The sequence below is a fragment of the Geotrypetes seraphini genome, chromosome 7 (assembly GCF_902459505.1).
Source record: "Geotrypetes seraphini chromosome 7, aGeoSer1.1, whole genome shotgun sequence".
Classification (NCBI taxonomy): Eukaryota; Metazoa; Chordata; class Amphibia; order Gymnophiona; family Dermophiidae; genus Geotrypetes; species Geotrypetes seraphini.
In genome coordinates this window covers 154199636-154223945 of record NC_047090.1, presented here as the reverse complement: position 1 = coordinate 154223945, position 24310 = coordinate 154199636, and the positions used below count along the sequence as shown (strand labels likewise).

General features: G+C 45.0%; 1 protein-coding gene across 3 annotated transcripts in view; it reads right to left on the bottom strand.

Moving 5' to 3' along the window:
• Positions 1–24310, bottom strand: part of AKT1 (AKT serine/threonine kinase 1) — a 368034-nt gene that overhangs the window by 134435 nt on the left and 209289 nt on the right. For all 3 annotated transcript variants that reach the window (XM_033951246.1, XM_033951247.1, XM_033951245.1), the window contains exon 7: positions 12477–12542. In XM_033951246.1, coding sequence (XP_033807137.1) covers positions 12477–12542 — 66 coding nt within the window. The remainder of the gene's footprint in view (positions 1–12476; positions 12543–24310) is intronic.

The window sequence follows — 24310 nt, the reverse complement described above, 5'->3', positions numbered from 1 at the left end:
TGCTCCCTGCATCAGTATCAAGAAATGCCACATCTTATCACATACATATAGGATCACTCTTCATATCTAGCTTTGGCAGAAGTTCTAGAATAATGGACTGGAAGCCAGAAAACTTGAGTTCAAGTCCTGCTTTTACCACTACCCAAGGTTACAATACAGATATACTCGGATTATGTTCTGGGCAATTTGTTTTAAAGCACCCTGCTAAAGCAGCATATAAGTACAAAATCAAAGATAATAAATCAATATTTTGCCTTAATAAAATGCATATTAAAGAATCGGCCCAGTAGCCTTAGGCCCCTCCGCCATCAGTTCAGCGGACCCTTTTTCGGCACTTATATCTGTTTTGACTTGGTCTAAGTTAAAACGTATAAGTGCCGACTAGGCAACCTGCCTAAAGTTTTGGTTATACCTGCTGGATGCCTAGATTGGCCCACCTCCCGCCCTTTCCCCTCCTCTAAAAACACCTCTTTTCGCTTTATGCGTTTAGAGTCAGGGGAAAGGCCTAAGCTGGTTTTAGATACGTCTAAAACCAGCTTTGGTTATGGGTACTTGGATGATCGGGCTTTTTGATCGTCCAAGTACCCATTTAGGCCACTTTTTAGATGTTGGGATTTTTTTTTATTATGAGCCCCCAACTGTATATATTAAAACTTTTTAAAAAATACAAACTGAATTCCTACAACAGTTCACAGTTGATCCAGGGGAAGCTAATGATGAAATACATAGTAAGAGTAATGATGGCAAATAAAGATCCAAGAATCATATGCATGACAAAAACAATTCAGTTACATTTCCTTGCTAAATTCAACTTTATTATGTTTTCCCCTCCCCTACCAAGATACATGCTGCCTGTGGTCATTGCATAAAATATAAACGTAATACACACACATACTAGATCTATGGTCCAAAAATGGCAGACAGATCAAAGTCTGCCTCATGCAGGCCCTATTTCTCAAATACTAAATACAGTATATGATGCAACTTTTTTTTTTTTTTTTTGGAGGGGGGCGAGGGAGGAGGGAGCCAATATGAAAGCCATGTTTATGTACAGATTTTCAAGTACTTTTCAAAATGTAGTCTCATGAATATTGAATCAAGATCATTTTTCAACACAGTATTATGTCAAGCCAGCATCAGCATCCATCTATTTGGGCACAAGTGAGGGCTGTCAGTTTTCATTCCTGGTTTAAAAATTTTTTGAAAAGGTGAAGTTTTCTACATAGCTTTAAGGCTAATGTGCCAATACCTCTGTCAGGGCTTCCTTTCTAGTAAAGTTTCAGAAATGTGACAACATGAGGGTTAGAACCAATCCTGGAAAAATTCAATAATAAAGTCAGTGGTACACTGATATCAAAACCACCACACATGCCTCAATGAAAGATTAAGTTTATACCTTCAATAATCTTCTGTTAGTCCCATTGCAAGGCCAAGGGGCAGAGCTACGAATTGGAAATGCTGATGGAACATAGAAACACAGAAAACCTGTGATGCTTTGGCGAGACTGAAATATGGAGGAAAACCTCAGAGATCCAAGGACACAAGAAACTCTCCTGGAAACAGCAGCTAGTACAATGTACTCTGTTGACCACTCAGAAAAGGGGAATTTGAAAGAAGTGGGTGGCCGACTGTAGAACCAGAATATGTCTTCAAATCACCGAACCCTTCTGTCACGAGGAAGTATAAGGAGCATCCACCTAAGCCCTAATTCGTAGTACTGGAACAAGTTCAAGCTTCCCGAAGATTAAGAGGCGCTGCAGAATATCACAGACCCTGGACTGTTGCCGACGACTTGTCAGAGTCCAGAAACCAAGCCGGAGGCAGGCAAAGTAGGATTAACAAGTGTCCGATGAAAGTCGCATCCACTCTGACAAAATAATAAGAGACAGAGAGAATCATAGTCACTGCACAGAAACCTAAGGATGCCTGGAATCGGAACTGTGGTAGCAGAGGCATAGCCCTGTGAATATCTCTAGGAGGAAAAATCTGCATATCCTTAATGAAATCTGTGGGAGGAATGAACAGAACTACGATCCCCTCTCCTAACAACCAGCAAAATTGGATTATGGGGAGCAACGTAGGGCGGCGAGCACCTCACCTGAGAAGAGGACATCCTGACCTATACTGACAAGAATCCAGCCTTTGAAAGGACAGCTGCTGAAGGAGAACCTCGAGGTAGCGTCCACATCCAAAGACAGGTCCAAAGAGACTGGCGTTCAGACTCTGTACCAGCAGAATATGTACTAAGACTCGAAAGAGATCATAAAGGACACCTGGCACCGCAGCCACACCAACCCACACCAGCAGAGAACAGGCATGCACCACCACAGAGAATGCATTGCTCAGGCCGGAATGACAGGCACACATCATAAACGAAGTGGCCACCACTACTCCGCTACCTGAGGATGCTAGAAAATAATATTTAGTATCAGAACAGCCTCCTGTGATCCGGAGAGACCTGAAACTCCACTCCCCAGCACTAGAGAGGGCTGCACACTGGAGACCTGCGCCATGGCAGAATCTACCTCAGGCTGTTCAGACCTGCATAGAGCAGGATTCAGGAGGTAAAGCGGAGACATAGCTGTAGCAGATCGGAAAATGCTGTCCAGGGATCACATTGTTTTGAAACCTGTCCCAGGATCTGTGGACGGAATGGAAAAGGCACAGGAGAACAAACCAGGACCAAAGCCTGGAAAGTGAAAAACCCAAATGAAGCTCTTTCAGAACATCAACCATAAAGAGGCAGACAGAAGCCCGTGAAAATGCGAAGAAGGATCAGAACCTACAAATCCAGACACTCGGAGGCCGAGGAGACCAATCTCAGCAAAAGCAGCAGCCGGATCCAAATTAAACACAGTGGCAAGAGAAAGAAGAAACAGAAAATCTGTATGGCAACTACTGCAATCGAAATATGGCAAGGCCAGACAAGAGAGCTCCGGAAAGGAAGCTTCACCACAGACCGAAAAAACCCTAACGTGCCTGCCGGCTGCATAAAAGGAACTGGGTCTGATGAAACGCTGTTCAGAGGAGCTGAATAAAATCCGGTGATAAGGCCAACTCTACAACCATGGCAGGGAACTGTTGAGGTACATAAGGCGCATAAGAGAAACTCGGAATGCAGGCGAACTGCACCAGACACAAGAACAGCCCCTGTGCTTGCAGAAATTGAAAACTGCTTCTACCATTAGGGAAAGTGCAACATGTGTTCTGAAAAGATTTAGATTTCTGCAACACCCGGACTGTGGGTTAGGATTGAACCCCTAGCATATGGAATCCAGAAGGGATGTAAGAATATAAAATTGGATTTTGGGGGTCAAAATTAGGTGATACTGTTTATTTTAGAAGTTGTCGTCCCGTCCCCCCCCCCCCCCCCCGGACCCACCACAGGCTTCTCCCCAGGCGACCTTACCACCCTGGTGGTCTGGGGAACTGGAGTGGAAGTGATCAATTCCTCCCTTTCTTCCCCACTTTGTCCCATCTGCCAGCTCACCCAGCCTACCACCTCCCCCTGGTTCCACTGTAGGCCTACCTTACTGCCCAGATAGTCCAGTAATAAGCCAGGAGAGGGGGGATCTTTCTAAGCTCCTACCCATTCAGCTACAATGGTACTGGGAGGGATCTATGGCTCCAGCTCTGCACACAACTTGACCACTAGGTGTCACAACCCCAGCCTTAGAGCTAAGCTTGTGCCCGATAGAACTCCGGCCTTACCTTGAAAAGGACTGACCAATGTAACAGCTCCAACTCAGACAGACAGTTAGGCTCTGAGTTCAGAATGAACACCCAAGATCAAGAACTCTGGGGGGAGGAGGAATATTGGGAGAACAGCCAAGAGCAACAGGAGGTGCCCTGCAGAAGGGAACAGCCTAGGAGGCAGGCTCCTAGCTCAGGGAGCTCACAGCTGCTGAGACTAATTAAGTCTCAAAGAAAAGCTCAGCAAAAGCAGCAGTTTGCCCTGCCCCCGCACAGGTTAGGGCGTGGCCAGCTCAGTGCTATAGAAGCTGAGCTTAGGAAGACCAAGTCAGTCTGCCCTGGGCCAGTCCAGGAAGGAGTTTCCAAGGACTGGGCTCCTGAATACCAGCAGAGCAAGGAAATTGAAATGGTGGATGCAGCAACTATCCCTGAGGCAAACCAGACAGCCAGCACTGATGCCTTAGAGGCTATGGACACTTTCATGGAACCAGAGGAAATCTCCATGGATGAAAGTTAAGTTGGTTTGCCTTACTGTTTGTTTTCTTTGAATCTGTTGTTTTTGGGGTTTTTTTTGGCTGGCTGGAAGCACAAGTCTAGTGCTGGCAGTTTGAGCATTGCTAGGCTCACTGCTGAACTGAGCGCCTTATTTGTGGGACACTGTATGGAGTTGTTTTTGCATTCTCTTTTGCTTTTCTTTTTTTTTTTTGGACTGCTGGAATGAGACTCTGTTGATGAATGCGTGAGAGGGGTAGTAGTGGGGAGAATCCACAAGATCTTCTCGGGTTGGGATCATGAGGCCAGTTTTGGCAAGCTTGTTATAGTGGATTCGCTTACTCCCCTCCCCCACCAGCTTGTTAAAAGCCAGGCCTAATCAGCATGTTCTAATAGAACCTCAGAACTATATTGAAGAACCAGCATAAAGACTGGGTAGTTTTTGTAGCCTTATTTTGCACTTTTGGAGTGTGGGACTTGTATTACAGAGCTACAACAGGATTGTTTGAGGGGACTAATTTTTGCAAGTCTCCATTTTTTGTTAATGTTTTACTCTGAAGCTCAAAGCCTAACTTGGGGCAGTGTGCTATGGGAGAACTGTGTTATGAAATAAAATTGAACTCAATTTTTGAAAAGCTTTATTTTCCTGACAATCTTTATGTTGTTTTACTTATAAGAACCAGCAGGACCTTCAACTTCTTTTGAAGGCACGTTAAGGACGGTGTTTGCTGAGCCCTGGTCGGGAGCCAGTTGCAAAACCCGGCACCGGCAGGCTCACATAGGGCAGTAAAATAGACCTGCAATAGGACTGTGACCCACAGTAATGAATAGGCCCAGTAGGCATATGCCTAGGGCCCAAAATTGTCAGGGGGGCATGCTGAAGGAGGGAAAACAGCTGACTCACCTTGCCAATTATTTTTCCAAACGGCAACAGCCGGAGAGGGGGGCTGTTGCCATTTGGAAAAATAATTGGCAAGGTGAGTCGGCTGTTTTCCCTCCTTCAGCGTGCTCCCCTGACAACGGGGGCAACACAACATGCTCCCCCACCCCCCGGCATCAACATCAACATGACCAGCTCTGCTCCAGGAAGGTCCCGCGATGACTGCGTCTGCCAGTCCATCCCCCCTCTGACATCACTTACTTCTTCCAGAGTAGAGCCGCCTGACGCAGTTATCGCGGGACCTTCCTGGATACTGAACATGCCAGCGGCCCAGATTGGAGATGGGCGGGTCAAGCCATGTCTGGTTGCTGTAGAGATTTCCTGGGAGCAGCCACTTTTTTTTCACCGGAGCCCCGTACATCTCCCCTCCTGAATTGCACTGCCTTTTTAAGGCTTTTGGCATCCCATTTGTAAAATAACAGACGGCAGTGCATGCTGAGCGTGGACCAGCATGGAAATTCCTCATCTCCCTTATTCATGGTCTCCTCAGAGTTAGGTAAGGTAAAGTGGGGTGGGGTGGGGTGGGAGGTGAAACTGGAACAGGGGTTTCTCTTTTATATAAAGACCAGCACTGGACCACATTGAAACAGGTGCTGGTTTACATTTGGATTTTTAAATATGACTAGCCTTTTCAGGTATAGGAGTTATTTTCTTACCCAAATTGATTCACAATCTAGTTGGTCCTTAGTCTTTGGAAAATGTATGAACTTGAACCATTGTCGGAAAGAAAGTTAGTATGTAAAGTGGGATTCGAACCCTGGCCACCAACAGTTGAGTGTTCCTGATTGGATACTTGAATATACCCTGTATTGAGCAAACTCCTTCACTGTATCCAGGAAGGGGTGATTTTGAATTGTTTACTATTCTAGGTGTTTAGAAGAGTTGGATGCTATGTCTTCAGTGTGTTCTGATGGTCCAACCTGAATCTTTGAAGTGAAAGTCTCCAAGAACATTTTCTCCTGCAGTATCTTCAAAATTTGAGGCATTTTCCCTTTTCCTCTGCTCTCCAATATACTTTGTAGAGTGATGAGGTTTTGGGGAAATGTTTGTGCTTAGTAGTTAGAGGAAGGGATGACAGTTTATCATATCCTATCTCCTTTCCCTTCCCCTAGTGGTTAGTTGCTTTCTGTTATTAATGAATTTAAAACCAGATGTTTCAAGTTTCAAGTTTATTAGGATTTTATATACCGCCTATCAAGGTTATCTAAGCGGTTTTTACAATCAGGTACTCAAGCATTTTCCCTATCTGTCCCGGTGGGCTCACAATCTATCTAACGTACCTGTGACAGAGTGAGGCAGTTGAGAGGAGTTGCAAACTTGGTTATTAATATAGACTTATGTTTCAGATAGTATTACTGCTTTACAAAGCATTTGAACACTTTTACATACGTATGGAAAGGGTTCAGAGTTAAAGTCCTGAGCAATTAGTTGGGAAGGGAAGGAAGGGGGGGGGATTTGTTCAAAGATTTTTGGGGCTTGCAGAGAACTAAAACTGCACTGGTATGGTAATCTTTGTTGTTTTGCATTTTAAAATAAAATAAAATAAAAAATACAGGTGAAAATAAAGAAGTAAATAAGAAATAAGGTAAATGAATGAGGCAGGGGTGGGGCATGGGCGGGGCATAGCTAGGGGGCCCAGTGTACTTGTGCCTAGGGGCCCTCGATGAATTAATCCTGCCCTGGCTGCAGAGCAGGTAGACTGGAAACATCGGGGAAGGGCGGTATCACTCTTGCTCCTGGTACTTAAATATAAATCATCAGGATGGGATGGAGAGAATAGTATATCTGTTTATATTCAGAAGGGTTTATATTTGAGCACCATATATACTCAAATATAAACCAATAAAACCTTCCCCCTCCCAAAAGGAGGGAAAAAAATAATGACTCGAATATAAACAGAGATTAGAAACTTGGGAGATCCTGGTAAGCCAGTCTACAAAGAAAAGATATCCTTTACCATAAGTTAACACAATTATTTTAAACATTTATTTTAGGTTTAGAAATTTTATTGAACCATATAAAACAAAATACAAAAAAGACAATGTTGCACCTTAAAATAGCAAAAAGTCATAAAAGTACAACCAATCAATATAGAATAGTGGAAGTGGGTAAATAAATAACAATAAATAGATCATCTATTTATTATTATAAAAGTACAACCAACATAACACCATGGGTTTTACTTACAATGTACTGTCACTCTTCAGTACATGGCTAAATAATGCCTCCTAGAAAGAATATACGAACCTAACAAAATAATTCCTAAAGCATCCCCATACCACTACCCAAACCCCGACTTCCCTCCAGTCTACCCTCCCCACCCCCTTAAGGTATAAATCTCAAAATAGCAGTGTGGGCAGTGAAAACGCCAGTAATAGATGAAAATCCTAAAGTATCACAGGTTAGAACTTCTCACTCCAAGCAAGAAAGGGAGCCCAAATTTTCTGGAAGTGAGGGAGGCTATTTCTACGAAGGGCAGTTAATTTAGACATCAAAGAACATAAGAACAGCCTTACTGAGTCAGACCAATGGTACATCAAGCCCAGTAGCCCGTCCTCACGGTGGCCAATTCAGGTCACTAGTAACTGGCCAAAACCCAAAGAGTATCAACATTCCATGCTACCGATCCAGCGCAAGCAGCAGGTTGCCCCATGTCGTTCTCAATAACAATGGACTTTTCCTCCAAAAAATTGTCCAAACCTTTTCTTTTTTTTTAAAATCTCTTTATTGAGCAAATGGTGAATATTGTACAAAAAAGCACTCAGCAACAGCAAAGAAAAAATGTAAACATCAGAATGCCGTACAAACAAGATAAATATGATCAAGTACACAACAAAAGCAAAATACATAATACCAATTGCTCAGCATCAAAATTGTTTCAATGTTTTCCCCCCATACCCCCTGCCCAACCCATCCCAACCCCGAGTGGAGTACTTGAAAAGAAGGAAAAACTAGCATGCACCAAAAGTGATGTGAGTGTGTGGTTTACACTAGCAGCAAGAGAAACGAAAAGAAGAAGAAAAAAAAAAAAAGAGAACAGAGAGAGACAAAAAGAAGAAGAAGAAAGAAAGGATTAGGAAGGAAGAAGAAGAAGAAAGAGGAGTCCTGGCCCATACTATGAGTTAAGCAGTAGACTCCTCGATCTCTGAGGCAAGGCTGCCCAGTACGCCTCCCAAATCTCCTGGAACCGATCCCAGCCATGCAACATCCTGCCCGAAACCGCTCTGCGTTCCAGCAAAGCCATTTCAAAAAGAAACCGTTTCCATTGGACAACAAATGGAATAGCAGGTACCCGCCAAAACAGAAGGATCACCCGTTTAGCCATCAATAAAGCCTTGTGCACAAAAATACGTTGTCCCCCAGGCATATCTCCCAGTGTTCTCCCTAGCGTGTTTTAGCCGGGCGCTGCGCCCAGCTAATTTAGGTGAGTGCCCGGCTGTCATCTTGCAACCGCACCACCAGCATCAAAGCCGTGCTCCAATCCTCTTCCCTGTCCTTACTCCAGGGGTGTCCAACCCGCGGCCCGACAAGAAGTTTTGTGCGGCCCAGCTTCTCTCTCCCTCCGGCGAGTAGTTTTCTGGCCGGCTCCCTTCTACAGTCGACTGTGGATGGCGTCGGTTCCTCGCGCGCGATCTGTGGCTGTATCAGAAGCGTTCCCTCTGACGTCACGACGTCAGAGAGAAGGCTACCGAATCAGCCATGAATCACGCACGAGGAGCAGACGCCACCCACAGTCGACTGCAGAAGGGAGCCGGCCATAAAACTACCGCCAGAGGGAGAGCGAATCTGGGCCGCACAAAACTCCTTGTCGGGCCGCGGGTTGGACACCCCTGGAGTAGAGACAGGGAACAGGATTGGTGCGCGGCTTGCAAAAAAAAAAATGTGTCCCAAGAACCAAAGTGGCTGTAGGAGTCCTGAGACTCTGACTGGAGTTTCTGAATTATTAATTGGTGAAATTGGTGAGTATTTTGGGGTATTTCATATATGTGGTCTTGAATAAACTCAGAACTTTGTATAAGGGATTGAAACCTTCATATACAGTACAAAATGGGAACAGACCAAAATAACTTGACCCATTTCTTTAAATTTATTTCTAATTTCTGCACTGGCAGCTATGACTGTTTGAATGACAATCGCTCTATCCAAAAGGAAGAAGACTAAAAATTATTTCCAGAGAATAGTTCCTCATGTAGAGGGATAAAAGTTCATTGCACACAGCTGGTTGAAATGCCCAAAACCAGGAGCTCTAGAGTAGTGTTCTTCAACTGCCAGTCCGCAGAAATTTTCTGCTGGTTCACAGGGCCGGCACGTCCATCGGGACCTAGACAGCGTTCTTCAGCCGCCAGTCCACGGTGCGATCAACGCGGCGTCTTCGGGCCAGCTTCCTGAGTGCTGTAGTGCACAAAACCATGGGAAAAGGCTTCTCCACGCGGCCTGCGCTTGAACCGGAAGCCTTCTCTCTGACATCACAATGTTAGAGGGAAGGCTTCCAGATGAGGCGCGGGATGCATGGGAGGAGCTGCTGCCCACAGCTTTGTGCAATGCAGCACTCAGGGAGCCGGCCCGAAGATGCTGCATTAATCGCAAAGTGGACCGGTCCAAAGATAACACCGGGGGGGGGGGGGGGGGGGGGGCAGACCAGAAGGTAAGGCACATGGAGAGAGAGAGACAACAACGGTAGGGGAAATGCTTTTATTTTTTTTAATTTAGTGATTGATTTGTCTGTTCAGGAAGAAATGCATTTTTTCTTTTCCTCTGAAGTTGTACTGCTTGCAGAGCCTTGCATCTTAGGGTTTGTAAATATTAGTACTTTTAATTTTTGGTCCTGCATTTGCATGGGGTTATCTGTTTTATGGTAGGAATGAATGTTAAAAAGCATACGGTGTGCTTTGTGTATTTTAATTTTGTGGTTAAGCATTATGTGCTATTAATACAATTATATTGTGTGTTTATATGAAAAATGAATGGAACAAATGGTGTTACAATTAGTACTATTATGGGGGTGGGGTTTGGGGCAGAGATTGAGTGGAGATAGGCATGACTTATCCAAGTGTTCTTCAACTGCCGGTCCGTGGACTGGTGCCGGTCCACAAATAATTATTTTATTTCCGCCGGTCCATGGGTGTCAAAAGGTTGAGGAACACTGCTCTAGAGATACAGATCAATTGTAGATACATTTGATAACTCTTCAAAAGCATTCTAGAAATGGTCTAGTTCATCTTACCTGCATAATCCTGATACCCTGCACAGATTTTATAGCATTGGTGTGGAGGAAGAGGGAAAGAGATATTTGAAGGGAGAACTGTTGGGAAGAGAAAGGAAGAAATGGTGGACCTGGGGAAGGGAGGCAGGCAGGCAGGGGGAGAGAAGGGATGGGGTCAGTTGGGAAGAGAAAGGGAGAGAAGTTGGATCTTGGGATAGGAAGGAGGGAGAAATGTTAGGTATGTGGATGGAAGACAGAGATGCAGCATCTCTTTTTCCCCCCTCCATTCATTGTTCAGCATCAAAGGGGGAGGGAAGAAGAAAACAGAAAAGAGAGGGAGCAAAATGTTGGACCATGGAGATAGAGGAAGAGAGATGGAACCATGGGAGGGCAGGAGGGAAGAGAGCTGGGATAAGAAGATGCTAGGCAGGAGATGGAAAGAGAGGGACAGGGAGTTACAACCTGACCATTGGAGAGAGGGAGGGGGATTCTGAAAGTGGTGAGCCATGTGGATGAGGTCAAAAGGGAGATGACAAGATGAGTGAGAGAGGAATGAGTACAGTGGTAGAAATGTAGTAATGGGGAGTAGATAGAAGGAAATAGGAGGCTGGGAAAGGAGTGAGATGGGAAATGGGAGAGCTAGGGACTGAGAGAAGATGGAGAATTGAGAGGTAGCTGAACATTTATAAAGAAGAAGGGTGAGAAAGAAGGCAAGATTTGAGTGGACAGAGGCTAAAAAGAGAAAAAGTTAAGAAGGCTGAAAGGGAAAAATCAATACATTGGAGACAGGCATAAGGAAAGAATGGAACAGTATTGAGAGGAGAAAAACTGGACAGCAAACATTGGAAAGAGAATTGGTAGAAGATCGACACAAAGCAGAAAGAGAAACAAACATCCAGACAATAAGGTAGAAAAAATTGTTTTATTATGAATTAATTGGAATATGTTAGCTTTGGGATATGTGCATCACAATTATTTTTGTATTCAGTGGCATAGTCATATACAGCTGATTTGGAAGAGGGACTGGAGCCCAAAATTAGTGGAGGGGCACCAAAGTTTCTCCCTGCCTGAGTGCAATTTATAAATACTTGAGCTAGTGGAGATTCCCAAGCCCTGCCAACTGAAGACATCTTCCTCCAGTCTGGCAACTCAAAATATCCAAGCTTTGCAGCCAAAGGCAATATCCTCAAGCTGCCCCTGCTTTCATGCATACATGAAAACCAAGGGGGGGGGCAGGGAGGAGGCCCAAAAAAGCAGTAATATTTACCCTGATTAAACAATCCTCCACGTGCGCTGCTGACAGCTGATTCAGCATCCCCGCTCTGATGAGGCTCACCTCTGAAGAGGCTCACCACAGCTGTAATAGAAGTGAATGAGAGAACCAGGAACGCGCATCCCTGCTCATCAGAGTGGGGATGCGGAAGCCTGTGGCTGCTCCCACTGTCAGCGGTGTACGTGGAGGATCACTCAGTCGGTAAGAATTACTGCTTTTTTGGGTTCCTCTCCACAGTGTCCCTTTAATGAAGGTTTATTGTTAGATACGTACATCTTCTATATTAGTGATTGCAAATTTGGGACCTGCTCAGCCTTTTTTTTTGCTCTTCAGCTAGTGTTGGTGTTTGTGCGGCCCCAGAAAATTTTTTTGTCCAATGTGGCCCAGGGAAGCCAAAAGGTTGGACACCCCTACCCTACTCCTTCACCGTGAGCAGGGAGGGGTAACTTTCATAGCGTTCCAGGTCGTGGGCCAACCTTCTTCCCCACTCCTACTCCTTCACAGTAAGCAGGGAGGGTTAATTTGCATAGCATCAAATTTGCACCAACATATTTCCCCGTCCCGTCCCACCCGGCTATTTTTTCGTGCCACCCGGCTAGAAAAAATTTCTGGGGAGAACACTGCACAGTATGTAGATAGCAAATAAAGAAGTTTTTATGCAGAAACAAAAAATAGCTTTGAAAAAAGTTGAAACTATCTTAAACCAACTCTGTTCCACATGTTTGGCCTTGACATGGTCTAATCTAAGTGCAGTTTATTCTATATGCTAACCAATAGACAATGTTTTAAGTACAGCTTTACCATTATACTGAAACGCAGCAGTTGGAACTGGCCTGTGAAAAGAACACCAAGGAGAACAAAAAGAAAATACTTGCCGTTAAGAATGGATGTCTAGAATTCTGTAAGACACGATTTTCTGTAAGCGTGTGCGCTACCTCATCCTGCAAAACAAACATATCAATAAATTTATATACTACAAAAAAAATAAAAGCTGAAGTTAAAAATGTAAGGGAACTCCAGAGTGAGAGAGATCTTCACTAGCAAAAACCTTTCTGGGAAATCGCCTTTAAACACTTGTAGAAATGTAGGCTTAAAATCCTTTAACTTACCTATTTTAGTTTCACTACTCTGCTCACTTGGCAAAGAAGATTAAGAGACAGATTTAATATGCTAAGATAAAAACTATTACAGTTCTATAGGCTAGCATTTAAAGGGGGCTATTTTAAAGTTACTATTGTATCAGTATAAAGCACAGCTAATAGGCAAGGCAAGCCTCAGTTAAACTAATTCCCTCCCACCCACGCCTGATTTCTGATTTATAGGTCTGAACCAATTAGGAGGCTACAAATTTAAGTTAGGGCATCTCTATTAGCAGAAATTACTCTTAGAAATACAATAGTCTATTTAGATCCAAAAAGAGGAACCTATTAAGATTAAAAATACATAAAAACTAAATATTAATATAGCTCAACATAACTAGCAATCTCAGGGGACTTTAGTTTATATATTCCCACTCTTTTAGACAGCAGTCCAGCAGCGATATGAGGGCTCTCCAGTCTTTTGTGCTGTGTCGCATATCTGATTATCTCTCTCAGTGAAAGGTTGTAGTGTGTACTCTGGATCCATTCCATGAGTGCTAGGAGCACTTTGCGCACAATCTCTGGAGGCTACAATAACAGACTTGGAGGAGCTGAGGCAGACGGAGGTTTATAGATGAGATGTACAGGGACACAGTACAGAAGTCCCACCTCCAGTCTACCAACCTCTGTGCTGCCATGGAAGAGAAAGGTCTCCTGAAGGTAGAGCATCAACATGGAGACAAAGGAAGTGATTCTGAATAAAGGACACACCCTTCAAGGGATGCAATATCCTCTTACACCAAGGATGTCTCCAAGGGCTGCTGCCCAGAAGTGTAGGGTTAGGATAGCCATTGTAGTTGGAGATTCAATCATTAGGTATGTAGATAGCTGGATGGGTGGAAGACACAAGGATCGCTTGGTCACTTGCTTGCCTTCAAAAGTGGTGGACCTCATGCCATCACATAGATAAGATTTTATATAATACTGTGGAGGAGCCTGCTGTCTTGGTACACTTCGGTACCAATAGCATAGGACAGTGGTTCCCAACCTTGTCCTGGAGGACCACCAGCCAGTCAGGTTTTCAGGATAGCCCTAATGAATATGCATGAGAGAGATTTGCAAATAATGGAGTAACAGGCATGCAAATCTGCTCCATGTATATTCATTAGGGCTATCCTGAAAACCTGACTGGCTGATGGTCCTCCAGAACAGGGTTAGGGACCACTGGCATAGGAGAATGTGGGAGGGAGGTTTTGGAAACCAAATTTAGGCTCTTAAAAAGCTGAAATACAGAACCTCCAGGGTAACATTTTCAGAAGTACTCTCCATTCCAAGTGAAGGACCAAAGAGGCAGGCAGAGCTCCGGAGTCTCAATGCGTGGATGAAGCAATGGTGCAGAAAGAAGGGCTTTTGATTCATTAGGAGCTGGGCAACATTCTGGGGAAGAGGAAGCCTGTTTGTTTTGTTACAAAACAAAAGGCTCCACTTTAAAAAGTGGAACCAGGCTGCTGGAATCAACAATTATAAAGGAGAGCAAGCAGCTTTTAAACTAGAAACTGGGGAAATGCTGACAGTTGCTCAAAAGCACATGGTTCAGAACAGGATATCTTTAAAAGACAGCACCAAAACAGAGAAGACAGGGCATCCTGAGAGCAAGGTTGTAATAGAACTAAACTAAACTAAACCTTAGGCTTATATACTGCATCTTCTCTATAACAGTAGAGCTCGGCACAGTTTACTAGAAATTAGAAAGGAGAACAGATACAATATGGATTTGGAATAGTATGGAGAGGAGCAGAATTTACAACTTTGAAAATAGCCAAGTTTTCAGATGTTTTCAAAATGGTTGGAAAGAGCCCAGATCGCGCTGTTGAATAGGAAAATTATTCCACAGCTCAGTAATTTTGAAAAGTAGAGACTTCCTTAGTTTGCCAAAGTAGGTAACGCCTTTCAACGTAGGAAAGGACAATTTAAATTTTTGAGTAGATCTGGTAATGTCAGATCTTACATAATTCCAAGAGAGGGGAATTAAAGGAGGAAGGATGCCATGCAAGATATTAAATGTTAAGCGGGCACATTTAAAATAAACCCTGGAAATTATTGGAAGCCAATGAAGTTCTTGCAGGAGCGGAGAGACGTGATCAAATTTACTTTTTGCAAAGATCAGCCTAGCAACAGTATTCTGGATCAGTTGAAGTCTTTGAAAGCTTTTCTTGGTCAAGCTTAAATAGACCAAATTACAATAATCCAGCCTCGAAAGGATGATTGATTGAACAAGGACAGCAAAGTGTTGATGATGGAAACAGGATCTGACTTTCCTCAATATATGGAGACTAAAAAAACATTTTTTTTTTTTACCAGAGAATTAAGATGGTCATTGAATGAAAGTGTTGAATCTATAATGACACCCAGAACTTTACTTGAGAATTCAATCTGCAGTGATGATCCTGAAGGCAACAGAATGGATGAAGATAGCTGCTCTAATTTTGGGCCAAGCCGGACTTGTTCAGTTTCATTTATACAGTGTGGCCCGGATTCTGTATAGGATGCCCAGGAGGGGCGTCCTATTCAGAATCAGGTTTACACTAACCCCAATTCTGTAACCGACATCCATGTTACAGACGCCGGTTACAGAATCGGGTTAGAGTAGACGTGGCCGGTACACTTATCGTGGCAAGGGATCTTCCTGTCGCGATAAGTATAGCGGCCGCCTGTCCCCACCTCCCCATGATCGCTGGCAGGAGAGTGCTCAACCCCTCCAGCTGGATGATGCTCCCCGATCACCGGCAGGAAGGTGCTCAACCCCTCCTGCCGGAGAATGCCCCCACCACGATGCCCCCGATCATCAGCAGGAGGCTGCCCAACCCCTCCTGCTGGAAGGCCGCCCACCTGCACGATCACCGGCAGGAGGTGCCCAACCCCTCCTACCGGAGAACGTCCCCCCTACAGACCTCTCCCTCACTACCCCCCTCCCACTAACCTGCCTACAGCTGCCTAAAATCAGGACGCACTTTGCAGAATCTGGGCCTAAGGGCCCAAGACTGAAGTTTCGTTATACATTCTATTATATTCCCAATGAGGTTAGTGAGATTCGAGTCTATCTCAAAGAAAACAAAGATGTCATCTGCATATGTAAATAGTGTTTCGCAGTGGGATAAACGGAAAAGCTTCAAAGTAGTCACGTAGATGTTGAAAAGAATAGGTGATAAAGATGATCCCTGCAGGACGCCACATAAAGGCTTCCAAGAGGATTACATGGTGCCATTCATATTAACAGTACATGAGCGAGACTAGAATCAATACCTATCTCAGAAAGTTGGTAAATCAAAATATCATGGTGAATGACGTCGAAGGCCGCCGATAGATCGAATTGTAGTATAATTGCAAACTTATTGTGCGCTTGCAATTACTGAACCTTAGAGATTAGGTACTAAAATTAGGTCTGAATCCATGTTGGCAAGATTGAGACAACAGTTGACCAAGTGTCCTTAAATACAGAGCATATCAATTTCATCACTGTCAACTGCTGATCAAGTTGTAAATAGACAGTGTTGAAAATGTCTGTATGCAAATGCCAGGAGCATCTATAATAATAAAATGCTAGCTCGCGCATGCGCACTTGCGACGCGTGTTCCCTGATCCCTGTTCTGTCGCGCTGTGCCATCTTAATGTGCATGCGCGCATACTACGTCACCAGACACGCGTCGCAAGTGCGGGACCGCAGCCAGCCAACGATCGCCTCCACAGCGGAAGGACTGGACCCCAGCACTGGACATCCTGCTCTCCTGTCGGCTCCTCTCACGAGCCGCACCAGCGCCGGAGGTTTCCGATGCTGGCGGGGATCGAGAGGAGCCGCGGCGCACCTCAAGGGGCGGGAAGGGAAGCGCAAAAAAAAGTCCAGCTGATACTTTCTTCGCGGGCCCCAATCCAAACGCCGATTCAAGCAGCGTGTGCAGCACTCTCCACACGCTGCTTCGGGGCCTTCTACTGCCCTGATTTACTCTGCTGCGTCTCTGATGATGTCATCAGGGACGTGCCAGAGTAAATCAGGGCAGTACACGGCCCCGAAGCAGTGTGTGGAGAGTGCTCCACACGAAAAGTCACCGTGCCTCAGAGCAGCCTACGAGGTTCCTTACAGCCGGTAGGCTGTTTTAAAGAAGAGGAGCCGCATGCTGGACAGGGGGAGCAGGTAAGAGGGTCAGGGGGAGAAAGTAAGGAGTGCTGCTGGACAGGGGGAGCAGGGAAGAGGAACAGAGGAGCAGGTAAGAAATGCTGCTGGACAGGGGGAGCAGGGAAGAGGGTCAGGGGGAGAAAGTAAGGAGTGCTGCTGGACAGGGGGAGCAGGGAAGAGGAACAGGAGCAGAGAAGAAGTGCTGCTGGACAGGGGGAGCAGGGAAGAGGGTCAGGGGGGAGAAAGTAAGGAGTTCTTCCCTGCTCCTCTGTTCCTCTTCCCTGCTCCCCCTGTCCAGCAGAAGTGCTGCTGGACAGGGGGATCAGGGAAGAGGGTCAGGGGGGAGAAAGTAAGGAGTTCTGCTGGACAGGGGGAGCAGGGAAGAGGAACAGAGGAGCAGGGAAGAAGTGCTGCTGGACAGGGGGAGCAGGGAAGAGGAACAGAGGAGCAGGGAAGAAGGACAGGGGGAGCAGGGAAGAGGGTTGGGAGAGAAAGTAAGGAGTGCTGCTAGACAGGGGGAGCAGGGAAGAGGAACAGAGGAGCAGGTAAGAAGTGCTGCTGGACAGGGGGAGCAGGGAAAAGGGACGGGAGCAGGGAAGAAGTGCTGCTGGACAGGGGGAGCAGGTAAGGAGTGCTGCTGGACAGGGGGAGGTAAAAGGAAGGGAGAAGGCCTACTGCTGGACAGGTGGAACAGGCAAGGGGTGATGGTGGACAGCCGAGTAAAGAGAGAGACAGAAAGCGGCCAAGGAGAGAGAGAAAGAAAGAAAGACACACACATCTATTCTAGCACCTGGCTAAAGAGAGAAAAAGAAATAAAACCACACACACACATATATATTCTAGCACCTGTTAATGTAACGGGCTATAAAACTAGTTAGAATATATTGTACTAACTGAACAGAAGATATAATAGGTATCTCTGAGACCAGGGTACAAATTATGTTGTAGTGATAGGGTGGATCAAATTGGTGGAGGGGTAGCATTATACATTAAGGTGGGCATTAAATCAAAGACTTAAGAACTTAAGAATAGCCATACTAAGCTCTTTCGAGCAGGGATTGTCTCATTTGTAACCCTGTAAAACACTGTGTAATGTGTATGTCTAGTAAATAGTTGTAGTAGTAGTAGTAGTAGATTAATGGTCCATCTAGCCCAGTATCCTGTTTCTACAGAGGCCAGGTCACAAGTACCCAGCAGAAACCCATATTGTAGCAACATTCCATGCTACAGATACCAGAGCAAGCAGTGGCTTCCCCCGTGTCTATTTCAATAACAGACTATCAGGAACTTGTCAAAAACCTTTTTTTAAACCCATCTACGTTAACTGCTGGTACCAAGATTCAGAGCTCAACTATTCTTAGAGTGAAAAAATATTTCCTCCTATTGGTTTTAAAACGTATTTTCTTGTAACTTCATTGAGTGTCCCCTAGTCTCTGCAATTTTTGTTAAGAGTAAAAGAAAAAAAAGATTCATTTCTACATGTTCTACACCATTCAGGATTTTGTAGACTTCAATCGTATCTCCCCCTCGGATGTCTTTTCCAAGCTGAAAAGGCCTACCCGCGTTAGCCTTTCATAGTAACACAGTAAATGACAGCAGATAAAAGACCTGAACAGTTCATCCAGTCTGCCCTATAATTACATGCATTACAATTTCACGATCAAAATGTTTTTCTTTGTTATTTCTGAGCCATAGACCTTAGAAGTATGCCCAGTAGTGCTGCCCGATTCACATCGATTCACCGATTCACTTTGGGTGAATCAATTCGAATCGATTTAACACAACAAAAAATCAGCTTCCCGATTCGACTGATCCTCCCCCTCACCCCCTAAAGCAGGAGCAGCAGCGCTGCTTTTGCTGGCCGGCCGCTGCCGCACCTGCTTTAGAGGGCGAGGGGGGAGTCAGTCGGGAAGTGCTGCTATCCGGCTTCCCCCCCCTTAGCGTCCGTTTCCCTCCCCTGGCGTTTGACTTCCCACCCCTGGCCTCCCGCTTCCCCCCCAGGCCTCCCCGCACCGTTTACTGTTGAGGAACAGCCTGCAGATAAGATCGCAATGCTAGCGATCTTTCCACTGCTTTGGAGCTGTTTCCTCCGTGATCCTGCCTCTTGACATCAGAGGAGGGGCAGGACTGTGGCAGAGGAAACAGCTCCGAAGCAGTGCAAAGATTGCTAGCATCATGATCTTATCTGCAGTCTGTTCCTCAACGGTAAACAATGCGAGGAGGCCAGGGGGGAAGCCGGCTACCTGTGGGAGGCCAGGGGGAATATGCATGCTTCCGAGGGGGGGTGAGCAGTCCTTCGGGGTGGGACAGGCATTCAGGGGGGACAGGCAGGCAGGCCTTCTGAGGTGGGATGCAGGCCTTCAAGAGGGGTACAGGCCTTCAAAGGGGGGGGAAGACAGGCCTTCAAAGGGGGGGGAAGACAGGCCTTCAAAGGGGGGGGGAAGATAGGCCTTCAAAGGGGGAGAAAGACAGGCCTTCAAAGGGGGGGGGGGAAAGACAGGCCTTCAAGGGGGGGACAAGCTTTCAGGGATGGTGGCACAGGCCTTCAGGGGAGGGGGGGCCCTGGTGTAGAAGTACACAGAGGGAGGGAAGGAGGGTTCAAAAAGACATGTATATGCCGTACTTTGGGGGGGGAAGAAATAATGGGTCTAAAAATAGAGGAGAGGGAGAGAGATGACACAAGGGATGGTGTGGAGGGTGGTAGAGATACTGGATAGGAGGGTAGTTGGGAAGAGAAAGGGAGAGATGGTGGACCCTGGGGTGGTGGGGAAGGAGGGAGAGATGCTGGATGAAAGGGTAGTTGAGAAAAGGTGAATCTGTGGATGGAGACGAAAAAAAGGAAAGATGCCAGATCTCCAGGGGAGGGAAGGGAAATGGAAGGGGAGGACAGAGATGGCAGATGGATGGTTACACGGAGAAAGAAGAAAGTAGGAAACCCTGGCAAGCAAGTTATCAGAAAACAACCAGAGCCTGGAACCAACAAGATTTGAATATTGACCAGACAATAAAAGGTAGAAAAAATAATTTTATTTTCTGTTTTGTGATTATAATATGTTAGATTTGAAAAGTATATCCTGCCAGAGCTGGTGTTAGACTGCAAACGTGAGCTAGGATTTAACAGAGAGAGGAAAAGTCATCTTTGTTTAGACCACAGCGCCAGTGTGGTTAGGAGAAGCCAAAGGGGGTGAAGAGGCTATAAAATAAACCCACCAGGATGTTTGGAAAAAACACCCAATTGGGCAAGAAAATCGAATTGAAAAACCAATTCAACAGGCTGAATCGAATCAAAATTTTTTTCCTGAATCGGGCAACACTAATGCCCAGTACAGTCCTTGAATTTCAACTACTGGAGTTGCCATCAAAGCTCGCTCCAGCCTATCCAAACTATCTCACTGTTTGCAGGATTCAGACCGTGAAAGTCTGCCCAGTACTGTTCTCCTGTTCCAAACTGCTGGGGCTTCCGTTGAAACTCTCCCAAGCCCATACTAAACTGAATTGCCATATATGGACACAGATCCTGCAAGTCTGCCCAGCACGGGCCATAGTTTTTCAGTTATACCATTCATATTCTAATCAGCGATCCTCTGTTCATCCCACATTTTTTTTTAATTCCGTCACTGCTTTCCTCTTCACCACCTTCCTAGGGAGGGTATTCCAGGCATCCACCACCCTCCTTGTGGAAAAATAATTTCCTAATAATACTCCTGTCTACCACTCCGCAACTTCAAATTCACCGTATATATGCAAATATAAATCGAGATTTTGGGGCCAAAAAAATGGCCCAAAAAAGGGGATGTTTATATTAAAGGCTCTACAGCTTTGCACAGCCCCGCCCCCCTCCCAGATCCACTGCAGGTTTCCCACAGGCCTACCTTAAGCTCTGGTAGTCTTAGCAGTGAAGTCAGGACAGGAGGGGTCCCTCCCACATCCTGTTCCAGCCAGCTCTGCTCCATCCTGCCTACCTTCCACCCACTGGACCTATTCATAGCCTACATTTTACACCTGGTGGTGAACTGGGGCAGGAGCGATGCTCCTATGCTCCTGCCCTGTGCAGACTCGCTGTTCAAAATGGCTACCGCAAGTTCCTGTGACAACTTTATGAGACTGCAAAAACAGTGAGATTGCCACGGGAACGCACAACAGCCATTTTGAACATCGAGTCTGCACGGTGCAGGAGCTTAAGAGCATCGCTCTTGCCCCAGTTCACCTCTGGATCACCAGGGCGTAAGTTGTAGGCTGTGGATGGGTCCGGGGAGAGCGGAATAGAGCTGGCCAGGATAGGATGTGGGAGGGAACCCCTCCTATTCCAGCTCACAGCTAGACCACCAGGGCTTAAGGCAGGTCAGTGGGAGGCTGGGGCAGGACAGGACACTTCATGGATTTTTTTTTGGGGGGAGGGGTGGAGAGAAAGGAGAAAGAGCATCATTATACTTGGCTATAAACCCTTGGTTTATATTCAAGTCAACCTTTTTTCCTTTTTTGGGAGCAAAAATGATACCTCGGTTTATATTTGAATGCTCTGTAGTTTTACCAATTTCCCTTCTCTGGAAAAGATTTGGTTCTATATTAATACCTTCAAGTATTTAAATGTCTATCATCACCCCTGTCCCTCTTCTCCTCTAAAGTATACATGTTGAGGTCATCCAGTCACTTCTTGTACATCTTTTGGCACAAATCCCCTACCATTTTTGTCACCTTCCTCTGGACCGCTTCAAGTCTTCTTATATCTTTAGCATCTGGTAGCTAACTTGGATTAGTCTTTCCAATGTGCATCATTTTGCATTTGTCCACATTAAATTTCATCTGCCATTTGGATGCCCAGTCATCCAATTTCCTAAGGTTTTCCTGCTATTTTTCACAGTCTACAAGTGTTTTAATAACTTTGACTAGTTAAGTGTCATCTGCAAATTTTACTAGATCATGTATAAAATGTCAAATAGCACTGGTCCCAGTACACATCCTTGCCGCACTTCACTATTCACCCTCCATTGAGAAAAATGGACATTTAATTCTACACTCTGTTTTCTGTGCAATAGCTAATTCCTAATCTAATAATAATAATAATAATAGCAGCTTATATCAGCACACTTCTTCCTATCCCATGACTCTAGTTTTCTCAGGCATTTCTCAAGAGGAACTTTGTCGAGATGAGAGCTTCTGAAAGTGTAAATGCACTACATCCACCAGCTCTCCTTTATCCATATGTTTATTCGGTTCATAGACAGTGGAGCACAAGACATCAGCGTGCTGACAATCCAGCGCCGACAATTTGGCGCAAGACAGAAGCGCGCAGGGGAAAAAGTAATTTTTAAAGAGCTCTGACGGGGGTTGGGATGGCAACCCCCCCACTTTATTGGTTAGTGTTTGCGCTGTTGGAGTGGGGTTTGGGGGGGTTGGAAACATCCATTATAGCGAAAACTGAACTTTTTCTGATTTTTTTCAGGAAAAGTTCCGTTTTCTCTATAATGTGGGGGGTTTCACCCCCACACCCCTCCGCAATGGCAGCGCGAACACTAACCAATAAAGTGGGGGGTTGCCACCCCAAACCCCCAGTTGGAGCTCTTTAAAAATTATTTTTTCCCCCGCGCGCTTCTGTCTTCAGCACTGGATTGTCGGTGCGCGATTATCCTGTCACCGTTTATTCACACTTTCAAAGAAATGCGGCAAATTGGTGAGGTAAGACCTCCCTTAGCTGAACTCATGCTGACACTTTTCCATTAAACCATGTTTGTCTATGTGTTCCACGCCTTTTTTTTTTTTTTTATAGTTTCCACTATTTTGCCCAGCACTGAAGTCAGGCTTACTGGTCTGTTATTTCCTGGATCACCTCTAGAACCTTTTTTAAAAAAAAATAAAAAAATTTGCGTTACATTGGCAACCCTCCAATCCTCAGGTACTACATACAATTTTAGCGATATTGATCTGAATCTGTAACCCAACAGCAGATGAGCAATTTCATATTTGAGTTCTTTAGCCCGTTTAAAGACCTCAGCAGTGCAGACTGTGTATAGATTTCATTCACAGGTTCATTAGCACCAGAATCTTCATCGGTCTATTTTTTATAATTTTTTCATTCTTTAATTTTAGTCTAATTTTCAATAACTTTATAGTTTATTCCAATACTCATAGCAGGGGATCTTCATCCAACAAAGGCTATGTTTCGCCCAGGGTGCTTTATCAAGATATTTCTCCTTAGTTATGCTAGTTCCATCAATGCTATACCGTCAAGTTCCTCAGCAAGACATGCAGCAAGAGACTCTATACTGAAATTGTCCACAAGGCGGACTCGCGAGAACTGACGGCAGGCATTGAGGAAGAAATGCGGGGCCAGGCTGGATGCAAAAAAGATTGCCGTCAGTACTTGAGAGAGTCCAAAGGAGAGCAACGAAACTGGTAAGAGGGCTGGAATACTGCCCATACGCCGAGAGGTTGGATAGGCTGGGGCTCTTCTCTCTGGAAAAAAGGAGGCTCAGGGGAGATATGATAGAGACCTTCAAGATCATGAGGGGCATAGAGAGGGTGGATAGGGACAGATTCTTCAGGCTGAAGGGGACAACAGGTACGAGGGGGCATTCGGAGAAACTGAAGGGAGATAGGTTCAAAACAAATGCAAGGAAGTTTTTTTTCACACAAAGGGTCGTGGACACTTGGAATGCGCTACCGGAGGAAGTGATCAGGCAGAGTACGGTACAGGGATTCAAACAGGGATTGGACGGATTTCTGAGGGATAAAGGGATTGTGGGATACTGAGAGAGGTGCTGGGATGTAACACAAGTATAGAAAGCTAACCAGGTAATAAGTATAGAAACCCAATCAGGTCGTGCATGTGCAAGACCGGAGGGTTAGGACTTCGATGGGAAGATAGGACTTCAATGAGAAACCAAGGTGGCAAGGGAGCCCCTTCTGGTGATTCAGACAGGTCGTGACCTGTTTGGGCCGCCGCGGGAGCGGACTGCTGGGCAGGATGGACCTATGGTCTGACCCGGCGGAGGCACTGCTTATGTTCTTATGTTCTTAAAACATTAAGTGGAGTGGAACACGTAGGCGTGAATATCTTGTATACTCACAAAGACTAGGTAACATGCAATGAAAGCTACTAAGTAGTAAATTTAAAACAAACTAGAAAAGTTTTTTCTTCACAGTTAATGTGTAATTAAACTATGGAATCTGCTGTCAGAAAATGTGATGAAAACAGCTTACCAGGATTTTAAAAAAGACTTGGATAATTTATTTTTTTAAATTTAATTTTTATTCAATTATATATATATATATATTACATATCTAACATGAAACATAATCAAAAGAAGAAAAATAATAATAGCTTAGATTCTTCCTTAGACCCCCAAAATATTAGAGGGGTAGTGTCTAGAAATTAAAGAGAGAATAAAAGTATATTTTAACTTTAAAAAGGTTTAAATGGCTTTTTATCCCTCAGTATTTTATTCTGTGCTTCTAACCA